This window comes from Trichoderma evansii, assembly GCF_050947405.1.
Source record: "Trichoderma evansii strain SZMC 28006 chromosome Unknown GGI43scaffold_26, whole genome shotgun sequence".
Lineage (NCBI taxonomy): Eukaryota > Fungi > Ascomycota > Sordariomycetes > Hypocreales > Hypocreaceae > Trichoderma > Trichoderma evansii.
Genome location: NW_028145180.1, coordinates 438,903 through 462,269, shown reverse-complemented (window position 1 = coordinate 462,269; position 23,367 = coordinate 438,903). Strand labels below are relative to the sequence as shown.

Sequence of the window (23,367 nt, the reverse complement as noted above, 5' to 3'; positions counted from 1 at the left end):
TCGCACTGATACTGCTGCGGGGTGCGAAAATCGGACCCGAAAATCCCTGGCGCCCCGGGTTAGCCTTGGCCGAGGGGTCAAGAGGCGTCATCGAGAACACAGTTTGTGGTATGACAAAATCGTATTCAATTGAGCTGATGCAATAGGATGCTAATTGACTATCAATATACAATTGGGAACAAAAGACGATTCTAAGCTGTTTGTCTAGCGACCCGCGGTTCCGATGCTCAATACTATCTCTAGTGAATACCAGAGTTGCTTTCAAAAATTCTCAAGGTCAACATAAGAAGTCTAGTGTGTAGCTGGGAAGGATATCGCTCAAGAGAAAGATACGGCGTAATTATATCCCAAAAATTCATATTTAAATGTTTTAGCAGCATAATATTGGTCCATTTAGCTTGATATATAAATCTAAGCGGATCGGTCGACTATTGGCATCCCAGGCGTAGCAGACACTATCGTCTTCTACCCATATCAGATGCCTCATGTCCAAACTGTGGCAACTTTAAAGTATCGTATCCAATAAGATGTGGTCGGACAATGATTTAGTATATTAACATTTTCAGATATTCGTCTTGAAGCGCTATACGCCTATCTCACACGATAATACAGCATATCTACCAGTAAAACATCAAAATATAAAAAGCAAACATATTTAATTACAAATTAGCGACTGCCTGCTTGACGACGGTATCAAGGTTCTCTTCCAGCAGGCCATGTTCCTGCAGATTAACAGCCTTGTCTTCGTAATTCGAACCATGGACACCCTGGAAAAACATTACAAACAGTCTATACCACTCTGCGTAGCCATCGCCTTCCCGTATTTTCAGCTCAGATTCTTCAATTACCTGTGTGGCATCCTTCTCTCTAATATCCCAGTCTGCATCTTTTGTTCCCGTGGCTCTCTTCACAGCTTCAAAGATATCTCGCTGAGAGAGCTCAAAAGATGAATAGTAGTAAGACTTATTTTTGAACTGAGCCAATTCTGTCTCCGGCAGGCTGAGAAGTACAGCAATTCCCTCTCCAGATCGCGAGACAGTTGTCGTTGAAATCTTAACCTCAGCGTTTTTCAACATTTCTACCTTTCGGTCTTTAACGTCGATGCCCCAGAGACCGCTCTGGATGTTTGCATCCAGCCAAAAGTTAACTATCACAGCAATCCAGCTGCTCACTCCAAGCTCTTCAACCAGCCTGCGCCTCGCTACTTTTGGTGCCATCATGGAATGTTCATTCTCAAAGTTCGGAGTATCAACACCAAACTCCGTTGGTAATATATATGGCACTCTGGCCTTGGCAGCTGCGCGTATAAATCGGTCCCCAAGATCCATGTTAGGAATTGGAACAATTACGACGACAGCATCTTGACCTTGAAGAGCATCCACGAGGAAAGACTCATCCTCAAAAGATCCTCTCTTGACGATTACTTCCGACGGAAATTCGCTTGTAGACTCGTTGCGTTGGATTGCAGTTATTGTATGAACCCCTTTGGATAATAGTGCTTTGAGAGTCGGTTTGCCAAGTTGACCACTAGCGCCAACAATTGCAATCTTACGACCTGTAAGTTTACGCTGCATTGTAGATCAAATTTTGAGAGTAGACGTTACGGAAGAAACGTTGGAAAGAGAAGTTATGAATCAAATACTGAAAATAAAAGTTGTACTATTGGTATCAAACATTGTTAAAATGCCATGACCAGCCTAATTATATACCAATTCATCCGCCTTCCACTCATGAACAAAGCCATAGATGAGGAATACTACCACTGCCGTACCAGCCGGTGACAAATCAATAATAAATAATTACATAACCTAGATTCTTATAGTGTAGTTATATGCCAGTGTTCATATATATGTAGCGGAATGTGCGGAGAATCTGTTCGTCAAATGTGGAAAGACCAAATATTGCACAATTGCATACCGCATGCTTAAACTAGACAAAATGGTAAGCAATACATTTTATTAGACTAACTGTGTTAGGATAAAAGAGATCCGACTAAAGTTAAGAGATTAGCTAATAAAGATTAAATAAATGATCCCATTTTGGATTCTCAGAACGCTGCGCTGAAGACAGAATCTTGAAAAATGGTTTGAGGTACGAAATACGGTTGTCTGTATTAGTAAAGGTGGTTATATAATCGCAGATATTGATTCCAAGTGAGTGACACTAGCCTAGCCAATGACGTTGAATTCAGGCACCAAAAAGGTAGCCTAGAAAGTCGCTCCAATATAGATTTTCACTGCTTTCTAGAGATGAATAGTAAACGGCGTCTTGCATACGCCCAGCCGCAGCGGCATGCACAGAAAAGCTAATTTGATGACCACCTAATATCCTTTTCTGGTCTAGCATGACAAATATATTGGCTGATTAATGGTTAAGGTTCGCTAGCTGGGGTAGGTGTGTGGAGCTCCTGCTAACGACTACTCTCATACACTGTAAGTTCGCTAGCTTGTGAGTGACGTCCAATGCTGAGACGTTTGCCCATAGACAATCCCAACTCCACGACTACAGCTATGAGTATATATATATACTGCTCTGTCTCTCATTTTATAGCAACACCGATATACAATCAACTTGTTTTATTTACAAAAGCTCAGATATATAACGAGGCTTTGCGTATAATTCTTGGAACCACATATTCACATTATTCAAAAGATTCTATCAAGTCTATTATATAACGTCATTACTACCGCTCCACCTTGGTGCAAAGCATCAACTCCACCCGCAAAGATGTCTTTCATATTTACACACCACAATCCAGAAATGCAACTGGAGAAAAAGCGCACGGCTGTTGTGTTTGCAGACCTACAGAATGAATTTCTGGTCGAAACCGGAAGCTATTATCCAATGATTGCGGATAAGCTAAAGGAGCTGAATGTCTTTGATAATATCGAGGAACTTTTGAAGTGCGCGAAAGAAAATGATTATCATGTCATCCACTCGCCGCATTATTATTATCCAACTGATCTTCAATGGGTTGCTCCAAACAACGCGATTTCAGACTACCTCGTAAACCTACCCGCGGGTTTTGTTGGCCGGAAAGACCCTGTCGACTTGGAAGGCTTTCATGGCTCAGGTGCCGACTACCCAGAGCGATTGAAGAAATATCTTATAGATGGAAAGACAGCAAACACATCCCCTCATAAAGGCTTATCGTGCCTTTCAAATGATTTGATTAAGCAGCTGCGTATGCGACGCATCGAGAAGGTGATTATGGCGGGCCCTGTCGGAAATCTATGCCTAGAGAACCATATGCGTGATCTTCTTGAGGCCGGCTTCGAAATCGCTATGGTACGTGACGCTATCGCCGCCGGTCAGAATGATGAGGGAGACGCCTATCAAGCTGCAATGGTTAATTTCCGTTTCATGGCCAACGGGCTTTGGACAACAGAAGACACTGTTAAGCGAATGAAGGCGGCAGCGGCAGCGGACAAACGATAATGAATTTCTAGCTAGATTTAAATAGTATTTTTAGACCCAATTTAGTTTATTTATCGATTGAATAGAGACACATTGTCTCTTGGCATTCCAGTAATCAACATATTTTACCTTATATAGTACCTGTATGTGTAATAGTGCAAATGCTTTTCGGTCTTCATCTCGTTTGACTTGGAAAACTATACATTAATAGGAAACGTGATAATAGCAGTTCCCTAGGAGCGCAATTGATTGGTAGGAAGCGTATTCATTTCTGACTAAAAACTCAAGCTGCAGGCTCTCTGAAACGTAGCCCAAATAAGTCGAATACTCCAAATGCCTTACTCATGAGAAAGAAGTCTACTTTGCTAAAAGACTGTGGTTGAGATAGATGAAGAACAATTAATATCATGTAAAGCACATTGTATAACCCCCAACAAATCAGGTATTCTATTTACTGCTTAACACAGCAGTTCACAAACATAACTTCCAAATTTGGAAATAATTTTAGGGTAGCCGCGATAAGCAAGAATAGCGGACGACGTAATGCGGAGATGATAAGAACAAGTACTTCGTAATGCCAAAAAAAGAAAAAGAAAAAGAAAAAGAAAAAAAGGAAAAAACGTTTACATTGTCCAGCATATATAAGAATTATGATTCAGTGCGGCGAAAAAAATTATGTCGCATACCATACATGTGGCCGCGCTGCGAAAAGCAAGCAGAGCGAAAAAATGTTTCAAGGTCTGCTAAGCTTTTTCATACAGGTAACATACCTAGGTAAACACGGTAAATTCGCCGAATACATGTTCTTCCGCTTCAAATAGGTATTGTTTTCTCAAGCCATTCTCTACGAAAACTCGCCGAGACCTAATTTCTAAGCAGCTATAGGTTTGAGATTGAATAGTAATCATGCGGCAGAAGCCGATTGAATAGTAATCATCTGGCGGGAAAAGCCGCCTTTCTACCTCGCTAGCGCGCGTCAAGACGCTATTTTATCTTATCATCGACATATCATCGCACGTTCCAACGACATTACGATAATAGCATCTTCGTTATTAACGTTATCCTCGACTATCAATTGAATTAGCTGTTTGTAAGCATTGCTCCTAATCTATGTGGCTTATACGATACGCGCCATTGCAATACGCGCTGTTACTAAAATTGACGCGCTTTAGTTTCTTGATAATCCTATATATCCAATTATGTACTTTGCCAACTTTCTAGAAGCAGCAAGAGCCCAAACCCTGGAAGCCTTACAAAGTACAACATGAGGATTTGATTCCAAATTGTATTACATTTAGCTAGGATATCCGTGCCATGGGACCAGCTGCCACTTGGTATATTGAAAATAGTGAGAATGCGTTAGAGAGCCGCGCTTTCTCTATGCTGCCTTAAGACTTCGTGCTCTGACGTATTACTACAACTATTTTCTTTTTTCCCTTAGCTTTATCAAGGATACTAGTAGATACACAGCTATTGGATAGTGCTAGTTAATTAAATATTATACTAATATTATACGAGCCATATGCTAACCTACAATGCCTTCTCCGCTGCTAACAGTACTTGACCCATAGATATTGCATGAAAAGAAAAGAATGCAATTAACATATTATATATTTGCAAATCGAATATGAACATGTGAATTGTTTCTTGGGTGTGCTTTAGCATACAAGTTGATGCCTTTAGTGTGCATCCTATAATTAAGATGTTGATTTTAAAACTTTCCAAAGCACTACCCGTTGGTATGACTTTCAGTAAACCAACTTTTCGGCTCGCCTTAAAGTTGGGCCCAAAACCCTTAAAACACCCTAAAAAGCGGCACACACAGCTTATTTTAGTGCATTTTTAAAATACGCTAAAATAGCGACTTTTTACACTACTTTTTTAACAATTTTTAAAGCTTCAAATAACACTTATAATATATAAAAGGTATATAAAAATAATAAAAATGAGTTAATTACAGCTAGTTTTTATAGGCTATATATATATATATATTTAAAATTAAAAATAAGAATAAGCTATAAAAGTGTGCCGATTAATGGGGTGTTTCAGTGGTTTTGGGCCCAACTATGAGGCTTCGCCTTGTGGTTGGAGTCCTGAAAGTTATACCAACGGGTACTAGGGGGGTCTTCGCTGTTCTATGCATTAGGCGGATGGCGCAAAATTTCCTTTACATCGCAGCGATGACGTCAAGTTCAGGCAGGTTACGAGCATCGATGCCTTCTTGTAGCAAAATGATGATTTCCCCTTTTGGCAATTGCTGCAAAGACCCCACTTCTTGAACGCCGCTGAGTAACAAATTTGAAATCAATAGCTACTGGGCGAATTAGGAAAAAACTAACTGAAAAAAGAGCTAGGAAATAGGCCTATAATTTTCCTATTCTAGACGACCTAGCAGCTGTTAGCTGAATTATAGTTCAGCGAATTATAAATTATTGCGCCGTGTTCTAGATCCTTTGTCAATTTAGTCGACATTATCATTTATAATGGACATCCATAGAAATTACAAGAATATAGACTGAATATAAATAAAGTGTTTATTGGTCTCCGAAAATCCAAATACAAGCGGCTCATCGCATCAACTCAATCTCTAAACTAAATTCAGAACGAAAACAAAGAACGAATCCAAATTTCTAAAATCATTCCAGTCTATTTATCCAAGATGTCTGAAGCAAAGTCTGTTGTCATTATTGGTGGCTCCCGTGGCATTGGCCTGGGTATTGTAAAGCAGGTGGTAAGTTCTCATTATCAGATCTGGTACACTATTTCATAGTCTAATGCAATCTGTAGCTGTCTGCTTACCCCCAAGCCACTGTTTTTGCTACTGCCAGAAATCCCGACAAGGCAACTGAGCTTCAGGCTCTGTCAGACTCAAACAAAGGAAGAATCCAAACAGTGGCTCTTGATGCAGATGACTCAAAATCCATTCAACAGGCTGCGTCCAAAATCGGAGAACAATCTGAGTCTGTAGATGTTGTGATCTACAACTCTGGCGTTTTGCTCGGATTTGGAAATCTGCTTGACGCGGGCGCTCAGCCTTTGATTGACAACATGACTACAAATGTTTATGGCGCCTATTACGTCGCCGCTGCGTTCGCGCCGCTGTTGTTGAAGTCTAAGTACGAGAGAAAGTCTCTGGTATTCCTTTCTTCCTCGTTTGCTTCTATGCAACTGGTCGATGAGATTACTGCGTCTCACGAAGTGGCATTTGGAGCTGGATTTGACGCGACAGCATTGTACAATGTTTCAAAGGCAAGACATTATTCAATATTTCATATATTGAAAGTCTCACTAACAATATAAATCAGACTGCTTTGAACCGTCTAGGAAAGGAGCTTGACACTGTTCTGGCCCCACAGGGCTTGCCTGTTCTTTTGGTCCATCCTGGATTGGTGAAGACTGATATGAACGCTTATGGAGATATTGAAGTGCCAGAAAGCGCCACTGGAGTGTAAGTCATACCGCTTCATATCAACAAGTACAATGTGATTGACTTTTTGTATAGTGTTAAAGTTATCCAAACCTTTACCCCCGGAAAGAAGAACTTCTATAGCTGGACCGGCGAAGCGCTGCCGTGGTAATTAATATATAATATTATATGCAACGATAGAATAGAACAATTTTATATTTCGATTATTTTACTTTCCCTCCGCCCAGGCAAACTTGTGAATCGATGTCTGTCAGTGGGCTCTTCCTATTTTTTGACATTTAAAAGAGTTCGAAATGCATGTGTTGAGGTAGGAGGAATGTAAAGGATGTTCAACAACGAATGTGCGTATAAGGGAAATATTAGGGTTAATGCATAATGACTTTTATTATTACTACAAATGAATGTAGAAGATGTAACGATCCGTTATACCGTTAAGCCAAACAGGGCAAAAGATTAGGCCAATAATCGCTATTGTAGCAATTACTGTAACGGAACCAGCTGCTTATAAGGGATTCTACCTGTTACGCTGAACCATGTCGTAACAGAAGATATATTGTATCTTATAAAAATTTTAATTATTGTCGAAGCAGCCTACTTAACGAGTTTGGCTGCGCTTAACATAATATTAGGGATTATTCCATGGATTTTCTCAAACACGTTAAAATTCGCTAGAATAACACCATAGTGCAGCGATTAATGTCATCCAGGTGTTGCGGATTTTCGGACGATTCGGGTTATCGGGCTAGCTAGCTGACCAACGAGCGATTTTTTAGCGGCTCGTTGGTCAGCGACGAACCAAAAGTGAAAACGGCATAGACGAGATGATCAGTAATATCCCGCACAGGACATCGATATGGAACATAAACTGAAAATCAGATTCATGTAACTGTAGATAATAATTTAAATTTATTCCATGAATGCCCAGTTGGCTAAATAATCTTGACTACAACTTTGCCGACATGCTTTCTGGCTTCCTATAAGATTTATTAGTACGTTTATCTTTCAAGGGACACACAGTACACGAACCAGATATTCTAGACCCTCTCTCACTTCTTCCAGCTTGAATACCCTCTTATCCAAGACAGGTTGGATTCCATTGGCTTCTATTGCAGCCATCATGTCTTCCATCTGGTCTCTAGAGCCGATATGAATACCACGGAAAGTGCATATATTCAGCAGAGCATCTAAGATACTGGCCTTTCCAGCTTCCACGCCAGTTAAAACTCCAATCACTGTAATAATTCCCTCGTGCCTAATCGCTTGCACACTCTGGGATAATGTGTCAGTGCCGCCGACGTCAATAACATGATCAAATCCTTCACCATTGGGCGTAAACTTTCTGGCTGTTCGGCCCCAATGTTTATCTTCATTATAATTAATAATATGATCAACACCAAGGCTTTTCAGCAGTTCATATTTCGCGGGAGATGAGGTTGTAGCAACAACCCTAGCGCCTCCTGCCTTAGCAAACTAATATTCGTGTTAGATTTCTTCTCGGTCGAATTGTGGTATAAACAAACTGAACAAACCTGAATCGCGAATAGACTCACACCGCCAGTGCCTTGAGTCAAAACCCATTCACCTGGCTTCACGGCCTTTAGCCCATAAAGCGCATTCCATGCTGTTACACCGCAATCAGAGAGCGATGCACCCTCGAGGTAAGACAAATTAGAGGCTAAGCGCACTAGCCAGGACTCTTCAAACACCCCATACTGCTGAAAAGTGCCATCATAAGAGCCACCTATACTGCCATTGCGCAATGCAACCATAGTCATCTGACCAGATTGATGTCCTGGATTGAAAAGAGCTGTAACTCGATCTCCTTTCTTCCACTTGGTGACTTTTGGTCCAACTTCAACAACCTCTCCGGCTCCATCGGATCCGCCAACAACAGGAAGATTTAGTTGGAATATATAATTGCCCTATGAGTTCGTATTAGCGGGGGTTGGATATACCCATTTTCATTTTATTTTGAAATTTACCTTTGGCTTTGGGATCAGATGATCGCGATAGTTCAGTGAGGCTGCATGTAGTTTAACTAAAACTCCGTGTTCACCTACTGTGGGGACTGGTCCATCGGTAAAGTTATATTCATCAAGGCCTCTTCCCTGCCCCATGATAACCCATTTCTTCTGAACTGTAGGAAGAGTCATGGTAGTACTACTATGGAGTATAGCTAAAGTAGTAGAATAGCGTATAATAAAGATAGCCAATGAGTGTAAACATGTACTCAATGTTTTAAGTTCCTTATTACCAGTTCAAGCAGTAGCACATACATGCTTTTATAGTCATATATATGTGTACAAGTCTACTACTAATTACAATTTTTTTTTTGTAAGCCATATTACGACATTATACCTGTCTGGCTTTCAGCATGCTTGGTAACAGCACAGTGCAATGTAACACTAGCTGCATCTTGATATCAAATCTACTTTGAAGTCCATGGTAATGATTTGCTAAGCGTTATTTGCTAAGCATCCCGAATCAGGTTTGACAGGACATCCACTTTACACAATAACTAAATAAATCTACTGCACGGAATATAATATATTGCTTTAGCTAATCCTAGTGGCTAGAACTACGTATAATTACGTTCTTGGATTTTGTAGTTATAGATGGTATTTAAATCGCCGATTCAACTTAAATTAAATCCCAATATATATACTTTGTATCTGCTCTTTTGACTCTATACACATATCTATGACCCTCTTTTACTTGCGAGTTGGCATACAGGTTTCAAGAGGTTGCTCTCATCAAGTATTGCCCCAGATAGGAATTTAGCTCAGCAGTAAATTAGCTAGTAGCGGCTAGCCTGGGGCAGTATTGGATAAAGGAATGCGATTTCACAGGCCATGGCTGCATAATTGTAGCGATGAGGCTACACACTAAGAAATTTATTACAAAGACATTCCAAATCGCGTCGCGCTCGACGCCCTGAATTGACATAAAATGCATCATATCGCATGGTTAACAGTTTACACACTGTGCGCTGCAAGAGGAGTTTCGTTTCGTATACTCCAGGTCTCCATACGTGGCTAAATTGTTTCATATCCATTTAGAGCAATACATTCCGAATGTATGTGGGATAAAAAATGAGCGTTTACTAAAATAATAATTATTAATAAATAGCGATACGCTATGATAGCCTCAGCCATTTATATAAGCAAAGAGGTGTTGATAATGTAACCAATCGAGATGAAGGTCGAAATCAGCATACATTTAAAGGGAATATATAAACGGCTACACTTCACTAAGGTAAACTAAATAGAACGGACAGCGCGATATTTTATCCACTTAGCAGCGGGATTCAAGCGCTCGAGAACGCGATTTTAAATGCAAGCTTAATTGAGCTATACCTCTAGCAAGTAGGGACGAATAGATCACTATTTACGAATACATCATTTACAAATTGATTGCTGTCTAATATCTGGCTCTGAGCACTAATAATCTGTGTCCTTATTGACAAAATGGAATAATTTGCATGCGGAATGCCAAATACTCAGCAAACAATCGCTATTTAAAAAATTCTATCCCTCACACACAATTTTTGAATAGTACAAAGATTAATAGGCATTGGCGGGCTATGATTCTTAGAAATACCTATTTGACAACATCATATAGTTTACTAGTAAAGACTTAGTGATCTGGCCATTCAGACTAATATCTCGTTAGCTTTTTCGAAAATACGGCTGCAAAAATAGCATCGCATTTTAGCTTTTTACTACTATTTGAATTGTATAAGAAAATAAGCAATAATAACGTAAGTACACTGGCTTGCTGAAGAATAATAAACATAGTAAGAATTAGATAAGCGCTAATAAAAATTGATAAAACAGCTCATCCGATAGATTGTTTGCACAGATGCACATATACTTCTTTAAGTTGCAGCTACTGAACCTAGATATGAATGTGAGAATATAGGTTTACTAATGCTATGATGCTATACGAATTATTGCTTATATGATTAACAGCTTTCTTTTCTAGGCCATCTATATAAAGTCGACGACTCGCTTGTTAGCCTTTAGCATATCTTAGTCAAAACGCAACAGCATTGCACTTCTTTTCAATATGTCGGGAAAAGGCTATCTAGACAACACTGCCTTGCACACGCAGGCAAAATGGCGGTCGGCCCTCCTCACATACCCTGGAAATCTTCAAGAAGCTTTACAAGAAGCGCAAAAAGATGCCAAGAAAACTATGTTTGGCGTAGCTCAAGGTATCCCTAGCTCTTTTTTAACAAAGGTGTACGCTTCTGTGAGGCCAGATTTTGTTTGGATTGATGTTGAGCATGGAATGTTCGATCGGATTATACTTCATGAGTACGACTACTCCTACCTACCTATGATAAAGATGAGAGCACTAACTTAAACAGCGCTATCCATGCGGCTCAGCATCATTCAGAAGGTAAAACAATGGCCTTGGTTAGGATACCCAAAGAAGACGAATGGGCTTTAACTACAGCTTTGGATGCTGGTGCAGCTGGCATTATTATTCCTCATAGTGAAAGTAAAGAAGAAGTCGAGGAGTTCATGAAGAAGATTTATTACCGTAAGTGTGTGAAAATAAGGCATTTAAGAGCCACCTGCTTACCACGTTTAAATTTAAAAGCTCCTCTTGGCGTTCGGTCATTTAGTCCGTGGATTTTTACTCCTGGTATTTCAGATGCTTCATTATATCCAGATGATGCATTTAATATGAAAACATCAAATAACCATGTCGCTGTGATTCCCCAAATAGAGAGCGTTAAGGGAATCGCAAATATCGAAGAGATTGCTTCAATACCTGGTGTCTCAGCGCTTATGTTTGGGCCAGGAGATTTCATGGCAGATGCAGGGGTACCACTATCTCTGGGCGAACCTCATCCTACCCTCGTTTCTGCCATGGAGAGTATGTCAAAGGCAAGCAAAAAATACAACGTACCACTCTGGGGGTAAGTAAATATCTGAAAGTGAAAATGCTTAAAAAGCAATACTAACTCCACCCAGTGCTGCTACGAGCATCGACATGGTTCCACAAATGATTGAATCAGGCTACCGCGCAATTATGTTTCTAGATGTGTGGTCAATCGCTAATATGATAAAATCTACAATTGAGAAAGCAAAGGAGTCAATTACAATCTAAATATACGTTTAGTTTAATCTAGAGTGTAAATAATTGTATCAGGTTTTTATATGCTAGCTTTGCTTAGGCTATTTTATGCATTCATATCAGCAGATTATTAGAGGCCTCCTCTTATGCCGAAGTCATAAAAAATATCGAAATCACAATTTGTAGAGCAGACGATGATAAGTACCGCAGTTAGATAGGAGATTGTTTAAGATTACACACTATCTGCGGAGCCATGGTCCTGCTTTCTATCGTATCTCTTTTGACTATGCTATTAACACTAGCAGTCTATTTCCAGTCTGAATCAACATCTTATTAGATGTCATTAGATTCCTAATACCCTTTACCTCTTTATATTGAAGCATCATAGAGAATAACGGGCATTTTGACTTCGATATGCACGCTCTCTCAAAATTACGAAAACGTCTTGGAGGAAGTAAACTATAAGACAAGATCTTACTAGAGAGTCTTATCTAATTACGAGGTTCCATACCAATGACCACAATGCGCCTTACTAGCAGAACCCAGCTGGTGAGGATAAACTTGAGTACTACGGCAGGCTACTTCAAGCTTCTCAAACACCAATAAAGACATAGCGGGCCCATTTTTGTCAAAAGAGGCACGGCCATGGCTGACAAAAAGTGATTAACAAGAGAAAAATCCCAGGGGCTCTCTTATTTCCATTTCCTCAGATGAATACATCTGATAGCCATCAAATACCGAACAAATAAGAGTCCACTTCTTTACATTGCCCTTGTATCCTTCAGGCAGATTGTTTACAGACGGGGCGGTTATGATGGCTACTTGTTTTGTCCGTACTCACGAACAACAGAATTTGTTAGGCCGATATTGAAACAGATTTTACCTTGGCAACTTTGGCTGTAGATTCGTGAATGCACAAGCTAATAATGTGGACGGCACCTTGCCCAAAAAAAAAAAAAGAAAAACGGTAGACCTATCAATCCCGTGTATTCTTTCCTAAAGCGGGATAATTTTAATTTTGATCTTACTTAGCATATATCTACTCTTTCTTCTTGCAATCTCGTTGTATTGCGCATGGAAACCTTGTTGGACAACTTAATTAGATGCTTTTGCGTTGATGTTCCCCGGTTCTTCATTGGCTAGTGAAAGTTCACTGCTAGTGACACGAGATTTTCATGAGATTCCTGTCTTGGATGATTTATCAGGTGAGTATTACAAGAAGCTAGGTGAGAAGGAAGGTAATATAAAGGGGAAACTCGTATTGAAGAAGCATTTTTGCCCTGACGACGTATGGATGCAGTTTATGGAATATGACAGAGTATGAGGCAAAGGGTTAGGATAAGACGCTGGTTAACAAATAATGGAGCCTATGCTTGCTTCTAATAAAACATAACGAGCATTTGTATATACATTTGGTATTGCTTTTCTTTTACTCCATATTATATTTATGAGAAAGATTGTACGACTTTTTTTTTTTTTTTTTTTTTTTTAGGGAAAAAACTTTTTTATTAGCTTCAGTGTTTTAAATAAAAACTGTGTAAATTATTGAGTTAAAATATGAAATTCAGCTCCTCCGGACTTTTAGTAGAAGCCACGACTTAGTGATTAATAATAGCGAGGATAAAAAAGCCAATGCCAGCATATTGAGAGAAGTTTTCCCCTGTATATAGGCGCTAAATGATGAAACTAAGCATGCGTAATAAATTAAGCCCTTCAAGTACATGTATTTTATCATCCGAATTCCTGAAACAAATTAAACTTGAGAAAAATGGCAAACTCTATTGTAATATACATTTCCGCCAATGGTTATATACCCAAATTTATCGCATTATAATTTCTGTGCCTTGTACGAAGTCAAAGACTTATGGCACCATTATTGTCGCCTTTATGGAGCGACATCTTTACATTTAGGGTTAGTAACTTTGTTTTTCACCTTACAATGACTACCTACTTCTAGATACCTACAAGCGCCTGGCTAGTAATAGTCCAGTTCCACACACATACTCAAATAAAATGTTTCCTTCTCGGGCAGGAGGATAAATTATATAGCGACTGCTCATATAAGTCTATTAGACATAATGAAATCGGGTGAGCCGTAAAAGGACCGAAGTGCCGAAATGCTTCGAGCTCCTTCTACTTTAGGGCTCTCTTGTATTAGCATTAGTTTAAACTCCCCCAGATACGGCAAACACGGCAAATCGTTATTATCCACCAATAACTGCACCCTACGATAGATGAAACATCAAGAGATATCTTTCACCTAAGTTTCCTATTCAAGGTCATTTATGATCAGGGTCATATGAAAAGTATTAGAAAGACAGCTACAGATTTAGAGCGTAATTGCTCTTTCCTTGGTCGACTTAGGCCGGTCCACTCACCATTGAGTATCGCAAAAGTGCTCTTTAAATCTTAATTATATAAAGGGACGATCATTTCCACGTCCAAAATTTGTGCAACAATCCTCAACCTTCACATTATTGTCTTACAATTGTCTAAAGTAAAAATAAAGGAATCAAAATGCAATTCAGACTTGCTGTACCCTTGGGTTTCGCTAGCTTAGCGCTAGCTGTTTCCAATCCTTCAAGCCAGAAAGTCACCAGCTCGGCAGCTTTCAGCAGCGGAGCAGGAAACAACAATAATGCCAATATTTACGACGGCACTGGAAATGGTGGAACAGACAACTACAGTAACTCTCTACCTGCCAAGTTATCTTTTGCTACAGTTAGCCTTTTGAATGTAAGAATGCTAATAGTTTATAGAGTGCTATTATGGTGGCTGGCAAAGCTTCCCTCCGGTTTCTGAATGGATCGAGTTTGACGCAATGTGGAACAACTCAAAAAATGCCATGGCGCAGTCGTGTGCCAACTTGGGGATTGGATCTTGCTCCAATGGCGCCGGTGCTTTTGGACCTGGCAACAGTGGAGAGCAGACTGGCTTAATTTGGAATGCCATCCAGCAAGTTGCCCAAACTTCTTTGGTTGACCATAGATTCATTCTGGCAACGATTTTGCAAGAGGTACCTCTCTTTCCATCATATACTATTAATTTTTACTTGTATATGCTAACTCTTTCAAAGTCCATTGGCTGTGTTAATGTCTGCCCATCTACTAACCCAGACCCTTCTCAGCCAGACAACCCTGGCCTGATGCAATCTGACGGTGGAGTAACATTTGTAGGAAATTCAGCCAGCGATTCATCTCAACAGTCTAGTATTACTCAAATGGTTATCGATGGAACCCAGGGAACTGCCCTTGGAGATGGCCTTGTTCAGTGCATAAACCAATATGGAAATATCTACGAAGTAAGTCATTTCTTGAAGGCTGAGCTGTGCAAATGCTGACTATTAGCAACTAGGCTGCTCGCTGCTATAACTCGGGCTCAGTTAACGCCGGAAATTTGAACGATGGCGAGGGTGCTACAGCTTCATATGTGAATGACATTGCCAATCGAATGACTGGCTGGCTCTACACTGACAGCAAATTCAACCAATGTTAAACTCCATTTTCAAGGTACATATTACAAACTCTAAGTGTATATAAATCACATGTATATATTTTCTGTATATAGTCAAAGTCTTGATACACATAAAGCATATATATACACATACATATTCAATGGACTTAGCAATTGCTCGCTTCGATTTGAACAGTGATCATGTAGAACATGTACTAGGCCACACCTACATAAATAGGGATTGTCTACATTCTGCGAAAACAGTTCAAAAAAGTCAGCCTTTGGAAATTACAGCTGTCATATACCTTATTTGAAATAGAGGGGTCCAAAGACCAGGATCTGAATCTATGATAAGCTAAGACTTGCACATTGCCAAGCGCAATATAATGTAAAACATGACAAAAGATGACTAGCCAGCAATGCCCAAAACAAGGCAGAGAAAATTATTGTGACGCATGCTATCATGCTTTGTCCATTCCCGTTGGCGTGTAAGATTTTGACAAAGTTTTTCCAATAGATAATTCTTTGCTTATATCTGTCATACCTTAAATGATCCCTCTTATGACAGCGAAGCATGATTCGGAACTGTTACGAATTTCTGCTATTGGCTCTTTAATACAAGATATTGACTACCTTCTTAATTAGGAAGTTGCTAGGATACTTTAAAGCCATAATACTAATAATATCTAGGCTTTTCGGACGTTTACTAAGGCGATAGAAATTGTATACACTGTACGGAACATCTGCACCATTGCATTAACTTGCATGACAAAGGTTAGTCAATGGCAAATAATGGTATTTTTCACGTTGAATACTAAGTTCAATTGTCTCTAGTATTACAAGACGGACGTAAGCTCATTCTGTTTAAAGGCATTGGGAGTAAACTATGTACGTCAAATTAGTAACCTTTTTCCATTAAGTGACAATATATTGGGGTAGAGTAGATTGAGACGTTGGCTTACAATCATTTTGCACTTGGCAAGTATATGGGGATACACACTGTGTCGGGCCTGTCCAGCCACTGCCTCCGCACTGAGCGTAATGCTGTGCAAGACCTGATCCCGTAGGGCTGGACGACGAGCTAGTACGAGTCGACGAGGTCACAGTCGAGGTCCGGGTAGCCGATACAGTCGTTGATTTTAGCGTGGTGCTGCTTCTGGCGGTCGTGGTGCTACTGGTCTTACTCGAAGAAGAAGAGCTTCCACCTGTGCCACCGCTAATTGTGCCCTGGGCATAGAAGACACCACGGCCGTTGGTGCCGACATAAACTTGCCCTGCGACGCTGGCACTACCGGCTAGCTTGGTGCCGTCAATGGCACCGAAGCCCTGGGTGCTGCCTTGGATATCAGTCCAGGTTGCGCCGTTATCTGCACTAGCATAAAGCCGGTTGCCAGCTGAACCGGTACCGAAAGCATACAGATTCCAGTTCGATCCAGAGCCGAGGCCAAGGGCGATCTGGTAAGTGTTTGTAAGAGCAGTGGAAACCTGAGTGAATGTCGTGCCCGAGTCAGTAGAACGGAAGATACCAGCATCAGTGGAAACATATAAAGTGCCTGTGGTTGTTGGGTGGGCGATAATGTCGCGGATAGAGGTTGTGCTACCCAATTTTGGCCCAGCTGTAAAGCTGCTACCAGTATTGTTGCTAACATAAAATGTCGATGCATATCCAGCATAGAAGAGACTGTTTGTCTGCTTGTCTGCAGCGATCACGGCAGTTGCAGGCAAACTAGAGACAGAAGTGAAGCTGCCTTGGTATTGAGATCGCTGCACACCCGTTGACCCTGTCGACCACAAGATTGTATCAGCGTTGGCCGAATAAGCTACAGTGCCGCCATTCATGTTTGTGTCAGCGCCGTAGTCGATGTTCCATGTTACACCACCATCAGATGAAATAGCGACCTGTTGAGTGCCAGCAGTGTTGCCGACTCGGACGACATTTTTGACTGAGTTACCCGCGTAGTCAACGCTCGTCGAGGTCGTCCAAGTTGGAGTCGACCAAACTGTCTGTGGCGAAGTACCAAGGTTGTTCGCGCTTGTAAAAGTATAGCCATTCTCATCCCCAAGCGCCACTAACAGCTCGCTTCCACCAGGCGCAGAGGCTAGACCTTGAATAGCAGTCTCTTCGATGCCATCTGCGAGTGACTGAATTGTCACATTGTGAGTTGTATCCCACTTAGTCAGGTCATGACCACCGAAGATTGTCATGCCGGTACCGTAGAGCCAATGGTTACTGTCCAGGGGATCAATCTCAAGCGACTCAATCATCCAACCAAGACGCTTGATAATTCCGCCAGCGGGTGTTTCGGGAGTTACATCGATGAAATCATTCTTAATCCATGGGGCTAACGGAGTCTTGATATCGGTCAGTGGCTAATGCTAATGATAGGGTATATCATCAATCTTGGCTTACCGAGATGCTGTAATAATAAGTCATGGCAGGGTAGCTAGCCCATGCCCACAGAGGGCTCCAAGTCGTCCCTGAATCATTCGAACGGAATAACTGGGCATCAGGCCACCAAGAATTCAGTGAAGCAACGACAAGAGTTCCCGGTTTTTGCATGTCAAGTCCGAGACCGCCAAAGCCGAAGTAGAGATCTGATCCGCTCACGGGAGTTATGTCTTTCCAAGTCCCAACTGTGATGTCGTATCTCCATACCGACCCAGATGTGCCGTCATATGGTCCCGTACCATCGGAATAGGTCAGATACAAAGCTTTTTCAGTTGGCTGAAGTTTGGCTTTGTGGGGAAAGTATCTTCCTGGCTGTCCAGGGACGGCAGTCCACGTAGAGCCAGCATTTGTGCTCACATATACTGAAGCAGTGATGTTATCAGCAGTACCAACAAATATCCGCGACGTTGCGCCACCAGTAGTGCCACTCGTTGAGTCAAATGTTACCCATAATAGTCCCTGTTTATCGCTATTATAACCAGTAGTATCAGTCGGGTCCGGTACATATGGACCAGTGTCTGTAAATGATGCCACCTTCGAAAAGGTAACACCACCATCTGTAGATTTCCACAGACCATTTCCAGACCGAGCCCCAAAATAGATGATATTAGAGTTGGCTGGGTCAACAGCTAGGCGCTCTCCAGTACCCCGTCCCGGCATGTTACCTCCAACTTTAAAAGTTAGGTTGCTAAAGGACCAAGTTGCGCCACGGTCCGACGAGCTAATAATAGCACCATTATTGGGATCCCTATAGACGTGTCAGAGTTACCAACCCTAGGTCTAAGTTAAGTGTACGAACCAGCTGTTAGTATACATGCCCACTGCAGCATATATCTTTTCATCATTCTGGGGATCGAGAGCAACGGCGTCGATGCCCCAGTTGTGCCAGCCGGCATCATTAGCAATGCCATCTGTAATAGCGGTCCAGGAATCGTCAGAATTCAGACGATAAAGGCCGCCGATATCTGCTCGGGCATAAGCCACGCCTTTTGTTTTAGGGTGAAAGACGATTCCAGGAATAAAGCCACCACCGCCACCAATTTTGACATTCTTCCACGAAAATGCGGCCTGAACGGGAATAGCCGCTCCGAGGAAGAGCGCAAGCGCAGAAGCGTACTTCATGGCAAAGCAATGCGAAGACTACAGCGCAAAATAGCCAACGGAGAAAGCCTACAGTCGACCCAATAAGTACTTTTACGTTGGTGGAAAACAATGGCTTTTATATACTATTTCGGTGTCTACCAATATTCGGCGCAACATAAACACCGTCTGTATACATGTAAGTAAAGTGTAGCTATTGCCTAATATACTTTTAACATAGCGACATTCGATATATCCTTATAGGCTAGAATTGAATCCTGCCATTTGTATACGCTGGAGATGAATAGAAGTTAAAAATTAATATAGAGGATAATTGAGTTATATCCGAATTGTGGACCTTTGTTGTAAGGGCTCCATGCGCACCAATTACGTGAGAATCGTAGGGGTATATTAGGCTGTTAACTGCAATCGACTGCATTTATATTTAAATATGCATTTTGTTTCTCTTGGGCCATGATAAAATTTAATGTTATTTCATTGATAAGGTGGAGCATAGTCTCCTTCACTCGACTATATAGATATTGTTAGAGTACTAATCCTGGAACAAAGTATCCAAATCAACCGGTGGCCTGTGGATTTCACCCTCCCTTTCCTCTTGGTAACAGTGATCCGATCTATGCCACCATTGAATCTTTTAGTTGCCTTGTTTAACCAAGCCTTCACCTCATCGTCCTTAATTCCATCGAGGACGTCCTCCGGTGCCATAGTTTGCCCCCAAAGATGGGTGACGGCCCAAACATGCAGCATGGATGCCCATATACTCAACTTGTCTTCAGGAACACGCAGTCGAGCACGAATCAGGCTTTCAAGCAGAACCGGAAGACGAGGATAATAGAGGAAACCATCAACGCATATGAATTTACAATCGTCTGTTGTATTTTCTGGGAATCCCCCCCCAGCTTTGCAGTTCCTTCATGTCCGGAGTATTTTCTGTATCTCGCTTGAGATTTGAGACTTGTAGGCTCTTTACGCCCTGTACATTCTCTGATTCCGGATATGGTTCCATCTCTGCAAGTAGCTGGGGCTCTGAAGTTCGCGCGGGTTCTTGAAATGCATCTCCCTCTTGTACTGATGCTCCTTCTGGTGTTTTTTCATGCTTTGTCAATTTCCCGTAGTGATCCCGTGCCGCTCCTTGATTTGCGTCTTGAAGCACATCTTCCTCTTATACCAGTGCGTTTATTTCTACTTCTAGTACTTTGTTAAACCGAGTTAAATTTCTCTCTTCGTTTTGTGTCTCTTCTTAAGCTGTGTCTTGCAACGTATCTTCATTTTGTACTAATTGTTCTGTGTCCAATCCTTTGTCAATATCGTCGTCCTGTGTCTCTTCCTGAGCCAGCTCTCTGTATTCCAAGGCCGCTGCCCGTGGTGGACCAAGCCCCACGAAGGAAGGTAGGATGAGTGTAATGGGTTCGTTCATAATTTGTACGCTCTCCGGAGGAAATGCAAAACGAACTGAATTGTTGTCGATATCTTCATATTCTGGGATCGATTTTTCGTGAGAACGCTTTACGTTCTCGCCATGAGTCTCCAGCCTGGCGGGGTCACAGGAGCCCCATGACCATGGCGCGCGAATGCATCCGGCACTCAGCAGCTTTGCCTCAGCGAGTTCAAGATCGCAATTGTTCACAATGAAAAAGTAACCCTAATATGTCTATTAAGCGGCTGCACAAAAGACCGATTTCGAACAGCGAAAGCATGCATCACAGCACTTACATAGAAGAACGCCTTCACCCCGCAGTGTTCCAGGGCGGGTCCGCCCCAAACAACCACAGGAATTGGCTTTAAAACTTCAGCGAGGAAGTTCATCAATGTTAACTCCTGTAGTAAACTCTCGGGGGAGACGAACGAAAGTGAACTTAGGGAGCGGTCGAGCATTCCACGAAGTTCCGCAGCGGTTATCAGGCCTAGTACATGTACCGTTGCAAGACGATGCCTATTATTATGGAGTTGCGAAGCTGCTGGTAAGCACATATATTGTAATTATCCGCTTCGCCCTCTCACCAACATGGAATACGTTTTTTCCTAGTATTTTCCAATCCAAAAATTATCAATAGCTACAAATTTAAACTTGCTTCCATGTTTCGTATTCGTGGGTCTCCATATCGTTATGCTCGTTTTACGTGCTGTAGCTAGCCAAAGTTACATGTAGTGCCATCACGTGCCCGCTATATACACGTATTGCCAACATGTACCTAGTAAAAGAACCTTGAAATCGCCGGCTCACAACTCACAACGGCGCGTCGCGAAGTTCAACCTCCATCTCCTAATGGATCAACCGCATGGAACAACATCTGACGCCACCCTTCCGCGAACAAAAAATGGTCGGTTGGCTGCTTGCGAGCCTTGCAAGAAACGAAAATATGCATGTGATCGCTCTCTTCCAACATGTTTGCGCTGCCAGCGAAGTCGGGTGAAGAAGCCTTGCAGATATGTTGCGGCAAGCCCTCAGCATATGCAGACCTCCAGTCACCCTTCCAATAGCTTTCAAATTGCTGCCTGCAAGTCCCCGCAAAATAATCACACCGTGGATTCATTACGATCAAGCAATATGTCTGAAGCAGTCGAAGTGACGCCAAGTGCGCCAACCCTAAATCCACTCTATGAGAGCGAAGTTCTCAGCCGCTACGAAGGCATGCCTGCAACACTCAGCTCGCTAGCCCATAAGAGAAGCTCTTTGCTAGGTGTAGACATCAGCGAATTACAAGCAGCTTTGGATGCTCTATCTAGCTTGCCAAGTCTCGAGGCAGAGCACATACTTGCGAAGTCTCATATCAATCCCTTCACTGGATGGGTTCCGGTGCCTACAACGCAGATATTAACCGAAATAAGAAGTACTTATGCTTCTGCATTCCAGCAGGGCAAGAAAAGAGAGCATTTGACTGAACTGGCACTCATAATTTTCTCAAATACTGCAGAAGCACTCTCCGATGACCAGTATTATCTATCAGAAGACTGGTATACGTCATTCTCTGGCCCGAGATTAAGATGGGAGATAATTGGGCTACTCTTCAGCACATGGGCTCTATATGCTCTTCAAAACAAAGAGCACATCAGTCAATATCGGCCCAGAGTACTAGTGGCCAAATTTTTCGATATAATGGAAAGCTGTGTCAGATTCTGTCAATTGGCCAAAGCTAGCAATATATTTCTACTTTACCTGTTATACCGGACAAGCATCGTTTCATCTATTTTACATGGAGCTGACGGTGAAGACTCCTTATCACCATCTAACTGCAATTAACAATGCTAATGAGATTTTTTTTAGATGCCAATTTTTGGAAGCTTCACAAGGAAACGGTTTCTTTAGCATATTCCTTGCGACTTCATACTATGCCTGATTCCTCACTACAGGATACTCATACAAAGAAGCAATCAGAGCGCCGTCTTTTCACTGCAATATATATTCTTGATAAATCAGCTGCAATTTTCTCGGGGAAAATTCCTATGTTAACATCGCAATATTGCTCTACAGCTTTGCCATTGGATATCTGCGATACCACCCTCTTACACAGGAAGCGTACTCAGAACCCAGATCTTCTCTCGCTAGGAGTTGATAACTATGGCTGGAATTCAGGGGGCAAAATCTATAGTACAACAAGTCTTCGAGCAAGAGGGTTGATAGCGCATCTGCGAGAGGAGATTTTGGTTATTGCCCTAAATGAAAAAAGGAAAATTCCTTCGGATTTGATGTACGTTGCCTTTGATCCTCAACCTACTCAAGACTAACATATCTTCAAACACAGTAAATTAAAGCTAAAACAAGTCCATGCTTTCAGTCAACTTCCTAGTTGGCTTCAGTTATCTGATGCCGATGGAAAGTTGAAATCGCTTGAGCCTTATGTTTTATACACCAAACTTTTCATCCGATTAGAGCACCTTCAAAATCTCCTGCTTATCGAAAGATTATTGCACGATATTCAACCCAAAATGGCTCAAGATAATCTGATTGAGGTCTGCTTGGATATTATATCAGTTACAGTTATGTTCTGGACGCGGAATGATTGCTTGGTTGGTATGGAGGCCGATCACGAGTGGTTTATCACAGGCTATGCGGCTCCAGCTGCTGTCACTTTATGCAAAATCCTTCTTCTGACGGACGATAAAGGCTCTTCTATATCTTCAGCTCCCATCTCAGCTATTATTCAACAATTGAGCTTACTTGGCGCTTTTATAGAATGGCTAATGCTCCGAGTGCCTTGTACAAGTCGATGTTCTAAGACAAAATGTCTCATCATGGGAGTCTTGGACCAAGTCCTCAACAATCCACCTCATGCAAGTACTAGCATAATTCAAGACACGAGATCTCGGATACCGGCTTCTCACGTAATCCATCACTACGATTTAAACGACATCGATACGTTCAATTGGCTTGAATGAAGTCTTGGGGATATATATTTTTGCTATTACCAGGCTGGCTTCATTGAATCATTAT

At 41.6% G+C, this 23,367-nt stretch overlaps 10 protein-coding genes across 10 annotated transcripts; 5 read left to right on the top strand and 5 right to left on the bottom strand.

Moving 5' to 3' along the window:
* Positions 1-149: 149 nt before the first annotated feature.
* GGI43DRAFT_430627 (uncharacterized protein) lies at positions 150-1,574 on the bottom strand (the record flags this gene model as incomplete). The annotated part of the gene is made up of 1 exon (XM_083209279.1): positions 150-1,574. One exon carries the CDS (start codon positions 1,572-1,574, stop codon positions 660-662), a length of 915 nt encoding a protein of 304 aa, XP_083056594.1. The 3' UTR covers positions 150-659.
* An 819-nt stretch (positions 1,575-2,393) lies between these two features.
* Positions 2,394-3,500, top strand: GGI43DRAFT_221983 (Isochorismatase-like protein). The gene is made up of 2 exons (XM_083200374.1): positions 2,394-2,432; positions 2,485-3,500. The coding sequence occupies exon 2, from the start codon at positions 2,728-2,730 to the stop codon at positions 3,436-3,438; it is 711 nt and encodes a 236-aa protein (XP_083056593.1). The 5' UTR covers positions 2,394-2,432; positions 2,485-2,727; the 3' UTR covers positions 3,439-3,500.
* A 2,576-nt stretch (positions 3,501-6,076) lies between these two features.
* GGI43DRAFT_430626 (NAD(P)-binding protein) lies at positions 6,077-6,995 on the top strand (the record flags this gene model as incomplete). The annotated part of the gene is made up of 4 exons (XM_083209278.1): positions 6,077-6,148; positions 6,205-6,657; positions 6,723-6,865; positions 6,920-6,995. 4 exons carry the CDS (start codon positions 6,077-6,079, stop codon positions 6,993-6,995), a joined length of 744 nt encoding a protein of 247 aa, XP_083056592.1.
* Positions 6,996-7,773: 778 nt separating this feature from the next.
* GGI43DRAFT_430624 (zinc-dependent alcohol dehydrogenase family protein) lies at positions 7,774-8,997 on the bottom strand (the record flags this gene model as incomplete). Its single annotated transcript, XM_083209277.1, has 4 exons — positions 7,774-7,818; positions 7,871-8,314; positions 8,374-8,766; positions 8,884-8,997. 4 exons carry the CDS (start codon positions 8,995-8,997, stop codon positions 7,774-7,776), a joined length of 996 nt encoding a protein of 331 aa, XP_083056591.1.
* A 1,915-nt stretch (positions 8,998-10,912) lies between these two features.
* On the top strand, positions 10,913-11,965 carry GGI43DRAFT_387703 (HpcH/HpaI aldolase family protein; the record flags this gene model as incomplete). Its single annotated transcript, XM_083203970.1, has 4 exons — positions 10,913-11,163; positions 11,217-11,392; positions 11,453-11,774; positions 11,830-11,965. The coding sequence occupies 4 exons, from the start codon at positions 10,913-10,915 to the stop codon at positions 11,963-11,965; spliced, it is 885 nt and encodes a 294-aa protein (XP_083056590.1).
* A 2,484-nt stretch (positions 11,966-14,449) lies between these two features.
* On the top strand, positions 14,450-15,427 carry GGI43DRAFT_387702 (uncharacterized protein; the record flags this gene model as incomplete). Its single annotated transcript, XM_083203969.1, has 4 exons — positions 14,450-14,618; positions 14,692-14,948; positions 15,009-15,233; positions 15,287-15,427. 4 exons carry the CDS (start codon positions 14,450-14,452, stop codon positions 15,425-15,427), a joined length of 792 nt encoding a protein of 263 aa, XP_083056589.1.
* A 659-nt stretch (positions 15,428-16,086) lies between these two features.
* GGI43DRAFT_221969 (uncharacterized protein) lies at positions 16,087-19,004 on the bottom strand. Its single transcript, XM_083200373.1, has 4 exons — positions 18,634-19,004; positions 17,796-18,582; positions 16,348-17,737; positions 16,087-16,269 (listed from the first exon to the last, which is right to left on the bottom strand). The coding sequence occupies exons 1-4, from the start codon at positions 18,954-18,956 to the stop codon at positions 16,250-16,252; spliced, it is 2,520 nt and encodes an 839-aa protein (XP_083056588.1). The 5' UTR covers positions 18,957-19,004; the 3' UTR covers positions 16,087-16,249.
* Positions 19,005-19,389: 385 nt separating this feature from the next.
* Positions 19,390-19,806, bottom strand: GGI43DRAFT_221959 (uncharacterized protein). Its single transcript, XM_083200372.1, has one exon. It carries the CDS (start codon positions 19,680-19,682, stop codon positions 19,446-19,448), a length of 237 nt encoding a protein of 78 aa, XP_083056587.1. The 5' UTR covers positions 19,683-19,806; the 3' UTR covers positions 19,390-19,445.
* A 350-nt stretch (positions 19,807-20,156) lies between these two features.
* On the bottom strand, positions 20,157-20,957 carry GGI43DRAFT_221957 (uncharacterized protein). The gene is made up of 3 exons (XM_083200371.1): positions 20,937-20,957; positions 20,649-20,868; positions 20,157-20,577 (listed from the first exon to the last, which is right to left on the bottom strand). The coding sequence occupies exons 2-3, from the start codon at positions 20,808-20,810 to the stop codon at positions 20,176-20,178; spliced, it is 564 nt and encodes a 187-aa protein (XP_083056586.1). The 5' UTR covers positions 20,811-20,868; positions 20,937-20,957; the 3' UTR covers positions 20,157-20,175.
* A 244-nt stretch (positions 20,958-21,201) lies between these two features.
* On the top strand, positions 21,202-23,312 carry GGI43DRAFT_425606 (Zn(II)2Cys6 transcription factor; the record flags this gene model as incomplete). Its single annotated transcript, XM_083208531.1, has 3 exons — positions 21,202-22,141; positions 22,201-22,624; positions 22,679-23,312. 3 exons carry the CDS (start codon positions 21,202-21,204, stop codon positions 23,310-23,312), a joined length of 1,998 nt encoding a protein of 665 aa, XP_083056585.1.
* Positions 23,313-23,367: the final 55 nt, after the last annotated feature.